The sequence below is a fragment of the Otolemur garnettii genome, unplaced genomic scaffold, assembly GCF_000181295.1.
Source record: "Otolemur garnettii isolate 467f Iridium unplaced genomic scaffold, OtoGar3 scaffold00019, whole genome shotgun sequence".
NCBI classification, from domain to species: domain Eukaryota; kingdom Metazoa; phylum Chordata; class Mammalia; order Primates; family Galagidae; genus Otolemur; species Otolemur garnettii.
The window spans coordinates 17,127,589-17,135,832 of record NW_003852414.1 but is presented as its reverse complement, the minus strand read 5'-3'; the positions used below and the strand labels follow the sequence as shown (position 1 = coordinate 17,135,832).

General features: G+C 37.8%; 1 protein-coding gene across 1 annotated transcript in view; it reads right to left on the bottom strand.

The window, feature by feature from the left end:
* The window catches only part of ITGA8 (integrin subunit alpha 8), a 167,754-nt gene that overhangs the window by 102,823 nt on the left and 56,687 nt on the right, over nucleotides 1-8,244 (bottom strand). The window contains exon 12 of the mRNA XM_003786791.2: nucleotides 349-554. Coding sequence (XP_003786839.1) covers nucleotides 349-554 — 206 coding nt within the window. The remainder of the gene's footprint in view (nucleotides 1-348; nucleotides 555-8,244) is intronic.

Here is an 8,244-nt window from a genome sequence, read left to right as displayed (position 1 = left end):
GGCGCCGAGCCTCTTGACTTTCTTAATAGAAAAGATTCTCTACTTCTTTGTAAGTCACCAGATTTAAATATCAATTTAAAAATAACTGCTGCCACATGGAGAGTGGTTGTAGGACAGCTTGTATCCAATATGAGAAAATTTCCACATACCATTTATAACATTTATATTAGTCAATATATATGAACTTGAAGTTGCCTTGAGATTTTCGATAGTTGATGGAAAATCAGTAATGAGAACTATGCCCACACGCCCCCCGGTAAATATTATAAAATATCCATTGTTTCCTTTGTGTGACAGTAACATGAGATTATGACACATTCATGATGTCCCCATATTGGTTTCAATTACCATTATATCCATCTTGGTTCAGGTCCCCTAAGTGCGCCAGGGAGCTACCGAATCTCCCAAAAATCTCAGAGCCAGTGAGGACCTGGGGGTTTCTGAAGACGAGAGCGCTCGCTTGCAAATAAAGGTAGATTTGCCCTACTTCCCGAGGGTTACTCTCAAATTCACGGTCCATAAAGAGAGGTGCTCCAACCAGTATGTCATCCATTCTGCAGGGAACAAAGATTTGAGAGTCATTTGGGTGTATTTGTAATTAATTAGACTAGTACATTTCCTTTGGTATTTTTCCTTTTCTGGGAGACATATTACAAGCATCACACATCTTTCACTGCCTTGTTATGTCTACAGAACGGAACACTTTAAGAAAATAAGAGTTGTTCAAGTACCACGCTGAACTTTTTAGCCATGTTAAAAACAACTGTTTTAAGAAAACCATAGATATCTCACCCTTTCCAGCTTTACAGTCAACTCTCAGAAACTGTAGTTACACAAGGAAAACATAGCAAGAAAGGCCTAAATAGGTTTTTCTGTAAAGAGTTTAGAGTTTGACTACAAAGTCTATAACCATACATTTAAATAAGGCATTTTTAGTCCAGTAATCAAGTTGAAAATCAACTTTGCCCTTCCCTTTCCTTTTGTTATCTTGATAAAAATAAAAACCCAGGCCAGAGAGGTGTGTAGGGTTGACGACAAAGTTAGAGAACAAATTTTCATGTCAAACGAAAATGTATAATCTAGATTGAGTAGGCAGATTATGGCAGAAAAGTAATAATTCTTAAGGTTAAAAAAATTCAAGAAACAGACACCCAAGCAAATTATGAAAGACATAATCACCAGCTGAATAAAAACCAAAAGGGGTTAAAGGTGTTTCCTTCACAGAGCCAGATGGGCAGGATGAGGAATAAAGGAGGTAACTGTGCCATGAGCCTTCTAAGTTGTCTGAAGTTTTTAAAAACATATGTATGTATGATTTTTCTTTTTAAATTCTTAAGAAAAGTCACAGCAACCAAAATACATAATTTGACCTTTACTCATGACCTCTACAAAAGTGTGTCTGCAGACACTCCCTCCCGGCAGGTGCAAACATTTGAGGGGTGACCTGAGGAGGAAAGACAAACTTGTATTTGACCTTTATGCCTCCGTAGATTAGGTTGTACTCTGGAGTTTGCCAAGTAAACTAACTACTAAAATATTGTTGTCACTAATATGATTTAGTCATGTGTATCACTAATATATATTAATATATCAGTCCATATTAATAATATATTTACATATGGAATATCTATAAAATTAATAATTTATATTCTAAAACAATATACAATGAATAATAAAACTGATGGTGTATCGTTAATACATGAGTAGCATATAATGTATTATATTTAAATATATAAAATATATTAACACCATATTGATAATATACAATTATGTAATATATAATATGTAATAAATCAGATATGTATAAATATCATAAATTTATTAATAAGATTACTAGATTCTCTATCATGAGTCTTGCACACATGTCTTTGAATATCATTAATATCAAAAGGCAGTGATGAGGTGGGACCAGTTATTGACAGCATGAGACTTTAAGATCTCAGTGGTCTGCGAGACTCTCTGGACATGACTTTGTTTCACCTTCTCTCTAACTTCTTGCCTTCCCTGTGGTATTTACCTACTGTCTATTTCTCAGTCTGAGTCAGTAGATTTTGGGTGTACCCACTATATTTAAGGTACTATAACAAGTGGCTTAAATCAATTATGCCCCTGATCAATTTACAAGTAATATTAAATATAATTACTACTTATATAATTGTTATATAATTGCTACTTATATAATTATAAATAAGGAAGACTGGGAAATATAATATGGAGTTCCACATTAACACTTGGGGTCCCCAGACAGGGGAGAGACTTGGGGATCCCAGACAGAGGAGAGGCTCGGTACTTGGAGGGAATTGAGGAAGGCTCCATGGGGCAGGTAGCCTTGGACCTGGGTGGAATCTTGACAGGTGAATCTAGAAGTAGGTTTTCCAGAGGGCAACATTGTGACCCAAGGCAAACTGAGTCACAACAGGGCAAACTGAGTGGAGTCAGGGTAAAGCGAGTGGTCTCTATGTACTTGGTATAAGGATTCTAATACATCTGACCAGAAAATTAACTGGAATTCTTAAAGCTCACCAATATGAAGCCATATCTAACAATAACATACATCATTACCACATATCATATACTAGTCTATGTTGTTGATGTCAGTAATCTGTGAACATGTAATACGCAATGAGAAAAATAAGAAAACAAACAACTCAATTAAAAAATAGACAAAAATCTCCATAGACACCTCTTTGAAAAAGATACAGATGGCAAACAAGCATTTGAAAAGATGCTCAATATGTCAGTAGCCATTGCAAATTAAAACATCATTATACCACTATAAATCTCTTAGAATGGCTAAAATCCAAGGTGCTGACAGCACCAAATGTTGGCAAGGATGTAGGGCAACAAGAACTCTCATTCATTGCTGGGGAGGATGCAAAATGATACAGCTGCTTTAGAAGACAGGCCAGCAGTTTCTTGCAAAGCCAAACATGGGCTTACCACAGGATCCCACAATTGCGCTCCTTGGAAGTTACCCAGTGGTGTTTAAAACACATAGCCATACAAAACTCTACGTGCAAATGTTTATAACTTGTTTGCCCAAACTTGGAAACCACCAAAATACTCTCCATAGGTGAGTGGATAAACAAACTGTGTAATATTCATACAATGGAATATTATTTAGCAATTTAAAGAAATGAGTTATCAAGCCACAATGAGACACAGAAGAATCTTAAATGCATATTGTTAAGTGGCAGATGCCAACCTGAAAAGGCTATGGACTGTATAATTCCAACTATAAGACATTCAGGAAAAGGCAAAATTAGAGACCATAAAAAGATCCAGTGGCTGGCAGGGGTGAAGGGGGAGGAGAAAGGGATGAAGAGGGGAAGCCAGGGGGTTTTTAGGGCAGAGAAACTATTCTGTACGGTGTTGAAATATGACATTACGCATCTGGCATGGCCCTTACCATGACACTGCACACAGAACGACTTCTAATGTAAACTATATACCTTTCTGAATAGGTCAGTGTGGGCTCAGCAATTGTAATACATGGACTGCCCACTAGGAGACGCTAATAGGGCTAACTGAAAGCAGAGGGGAGGGGGGTCTACGGAAACGCTCTGTACTGCCTGCTCAATTTTTCTGTAAACCTAAAACTGTTCTAAGAAATAAAGTCTATTAATAAAATATAAAAGATATCTGGAAAAGTAAGTGGAGTCCAGATAATATGGGTAAAGCAAGAGTTTGGGTATCATACTGATCTAGATTTAAAATCTCTTCCAGTAACTGGATGTGTCATATTGAAGAAGTTACGCTCCTGCTTTAAAATGTGGTGAATATAGAAATAGGCGGCTTCGCCGGATACATCACTTACATTCTCTCTTTCTCCCTCCATCTCTCCTACTCCCTCTCCTCCGCCCATGTCACACAGTAGCACTTGATTAATGGTAGGTTGTTAGGAAGGCACTGTGCTAGTTTTTTAAAAGGGATACAGAGCATTTTTACATTATAACAATGCAAACAGGAAGAATTCCTCTTTCAAAAGCAAAATACGCTTGCCTTCTCCCCTCCTATCTTGGAGAAAACAGAAACAAAGCGAAGAGTAACCCTGGGAGAGTCTGGAGCTGCTTCTAGAAAATCAGCAGCTGACAAAACATACCAGGACCTTAAGCCATTTCTGACCAAACTTGAACAAGGAGCGAGGTACTGGGCATAGACCAGGCTGAGAAATGGTTATCATTTTGGTCTCAAACGACAAAATAGAAGGCAGATTGCTAAATCCAGATACAATGTTTTCTTTAAAACATTGCAAATACATGTACTTAAGAGAAAAAAAAAGGTCTCATTGTCATATTGCTGTGCTCCAAGCTGAGGGGAGAGCAGGAATTGGGCTCTTCCACCCCCTAGATTAACTTGGAGGAGCCCTGGTTACCTTTTTTTTTTTGATATTACTGTCGTTATGAAGAGGCATTTGTTAAATACCCACTTGTAACGTGTGGCTGCCTGGTAGCCTCAGAGTGAAATATCTGCAGTCACTGGTTCTCTATTGCAGAGATACAGCAGGGCCACTTTCCTGTTCTGTAGAGAAGGGACAAGGGGTCTAACTGGTCCTGGAGGGTCTGAACGTGCACAGGCTGACAGTCGGCTCAATGCATTTCTCACTGCCAACACGAGTTCTAGAAATAAAAAGTGATTAGACCTATCCTTGTGGTTAGGTCTTTGGGTTCCAAAAGCAATAGGACAGCACTGGTTTCTTTGCTTAGAAATACATTTCCCTAGACACTTCAGTGTAAGTCTCCTAAAATGATCTAAATGCCAGAAAGAGACAGAGGCATTTGTTCTTAATTTACAATTATGTTTTCATAGAGTCGAGAGACATTAACTGTCTTGCTTCAATTGGTTCAGTGTGCCTTGCAGAATAGATGGCATTCGGTGTAAATATTATTTTGTCCTGGTCATTCCATGTAAGAGTCACAGTATAAGTTATTGTTTATGCTGGTGTTTTAAAATCTTGACTTGCAACCCATTAGTAGATTGTGAAATCAACTTAATGGGTGTTGACCAACATTTTTTAAATTAACCAAAATACAATAGAAAATAGACTGCATCATATATGATAAGGGTGAATATTCTGGGTGTATGTGTGTGCACTGAATCACAATGTCAAATATATTTCTTATTATGGACCACAGGCAAAAAAGAAAAAATAGGTTGAGAAACTATTGCACTGGGCTCTGCGTGTCATGAACCTATTTCAAAACTTGTCAAATCCTCTCTGGAATATATCCAATCAAATTGAAAGTTTTAAAATATTTATTAGTAAAGGTATATTTCCCTGCCCTCCTGGTAAGTAGTTGTGTATAATAGACTCGACACCATTGTAAGAGAATATATGTTTATGTATATAAACAGAATAAACACACCTATTTTAATCCAATCTGGTGATGGAGAATAATGTTTAAAAACCATTTTCTTTGTCTGGGTCCTAGAGCTACTTCTAGAATAGTAGCAATAGATAAAACAATAGCTTGGAAGATATTTAAGTTATTACAGAAAGGCATTTTGTTTTGTTTGTTTGTTTTTTATCTAGACAGAGTCTCACTTTGTTGCCTTTGGTAGAGCACTGTGGCGTCATAGCTCACAGCAACCTCCAACTCCTGGGCTTAAGCAATTCTCTTGCCTCAGCCTCCCAAGAATCTGGGACTACAGGCACTGTTACAACACCCGGCTATTTTTTTGGTTTTTTTTGCAGGCTGGGGCTGGATTTGAACCCAGTAGCCCTCATGCATGTGGCTGGCGCCCTACCCACTGAGCTGCAGGTGCTGCCCTACAGAAAGGCATTTCATCGAAGTACAGTGTACACATTAAACTTCATTTTATTTGAAATGTCAAATGTTTAAGCCCAGTTTTCTTTAAATCTCTGTGTCGCATTCACGCAGATTTATTTTTGTCTCTTTTTTCATGTCTAAATCCACTCTGATAATCGAATACAATGCAAGGCTCAATCTCTCTCCCTTCACAGGTTGTCCACACAGCGCATTGAAAGAAAAGCAAAGCATAAATATAGTGAGAAAGGTGAGAAAACCCATCAGTAAGAATATGCAACATGAAGAATCTGAATTCAAGTTTTCTACAGCCAAAAGGTATGAAGGTGTTGCTGTGCTTTGAATGTGTTCCCCAAATTTCATGCGTTGGAAAGTTAATCTCTAAATTTGTAGGTTGACAGACAGATAAAGTCATCAGGTGGGACCTCCCCTCTATGACGGGACTGGTGGCTTTATAAGAAGGGGAACAGAGACTACAGCTGGCACAGTCTTGCCCCCTCACCACCTGATGCTTTGTGCCACCTCTGGACTCTGCAGAGAACCCCCACCAGCGAGAAGGCCCTCACCAGATGTAGCCCTTCAGTCTTGGACTTCCCAGCCTCCAGAACTGTAAGAGACAATTTTCTTTCTTTATAAATTAGTCTCAGGTTGTCACTTGCAGCAACAGAAAATGGACTAAGCTATATATTGATTGAACATGTAAACTTTTCTCTTCCCTTTTTCCCCAGTGGCACACATTGCATGTTCCTGCCCATGGCTAATATTCAGAATGTAGTTATTAAAAGAATGCCCTTTAGTAGACTGTAGATATCTAACCAACATACTTGTGTTATGGTGGACAAACATTAATATAACTTATCAATTATATCACAGAAATCAATTTACAACGCCTTTAATGTTTTAATTTTCTAGATTTCCTAATTCAATCTTAATGACATTAAACAAATCTAGCATAAAATCATCATCACCCCAAACTGCCAACTTTCAAAAATATTTTTTCTCTAAATGGCCCTCAAGTTAACTAACCGTGAAGAATCTATTTAAATTTAGCCCCTTTGGCCAGGCAATGGGTAGAAACAATTGGAGTGTAGAAAATGTCCAATGAATTAAATAGTAATTCTGTGACTTTCTGAAATAGTAAAATTATTATAGGGCTCAAAAGCAGCAGATTTGTTTGCTTAGGCTGAAAAATCCCTTCTCCATTTGTTGTTAACAAGTTTGTCCAGAAAATCCTAACAAAGTTTACGTGGACAGAATCTGTAGTACTGGCTGTCTGATGATAACCAAACTGGAGATAAATCTCACTAGCTTGTTTATATATCTTACCCTGTCAAAGGCTTCACAATATCAGCCACCAGCCAGCACACACACAATTGTTTGTTCTAAACTTTTGCAGTCTGCTCATAATACTGGGAGATTTTTTTTCTTGAAAAATATGGGAAAAATTTCCACCATTTTATTTATTTGATCACTTTACTTATTGTCATTATCTTTTTGCCCCTGATGTTGGGATTTTGAAGCTTTTGTAGGGACCTTGCTTTGTGGTATAGCAGATACAGAAGATACGTGTTTTCAAAGAATGTTCATCGGATAGCCTCATTCACAATGATGATTATCTCCTGATTTGGAGAAAGTCTGGTTCAATCCCATAAAGGTATGTTAGAGTCCTCACTTCTGAACCATGAACAGTTATCTAGCCAAGTGATTCTCTTAACCTTATAAATATATTATATATAAGAGGTTTGACAATTAAGGTTGTGAACTCATCCTAGAAAAAGTGCTACAATCACTTTCGACGTCCTCCCCCTGGGAAGCTATGCAGTGATGCCAGCTCCTAGTCTACCCCTCAAAGCAATTTTGGAACTCTTTTTCTGGAATGGCTGTCAAAGCTTTCATCATATCACTCTTGATGTCTTGAATGTCATCAACATGTCTTCCTTTCAAGATTTCCTTTACCTCTGGGTAAAGAAAAAGTCATCAGGGGGCCAGAGCAGGTGAGTAGGGAGAAAGTTCCAATACAGTTATTTGTTTACTGGCTAAAAAGTCCCTTGTAGACAACGCTGTGTAAGCTGGTGCATTGTTGTAAGACAAGACCCCAAGAGTTGTTGGCCAAGATTTTCAATTAAGATTTTCCTGTTTCTCTATCAATAATCATTTGGTCTGCCATGTTTCTCACAGTCAGCTGACAATTTTGACACACGAGTTGACAAATTTTCACAATATTGTTGTGAGTCTGCTTATGATTGGCCACTCTGTCCTCACTTCATCAGTGACACTTTCTCTCTCAGTAAAAATGTTTAATCCATTTGTATATCACCATTTTCTTCCTGGCATTATCCCCATTAACTTACACTAACATGTCCCTGATTTTACTTCCACTTCTGCCAACTTTAACAAGAAATTTAAGAATGTTTGTTCTTGTCTCTAAATTAAGCACTGACATTCTTGCAACAACACACAAGAACACACAGCAACA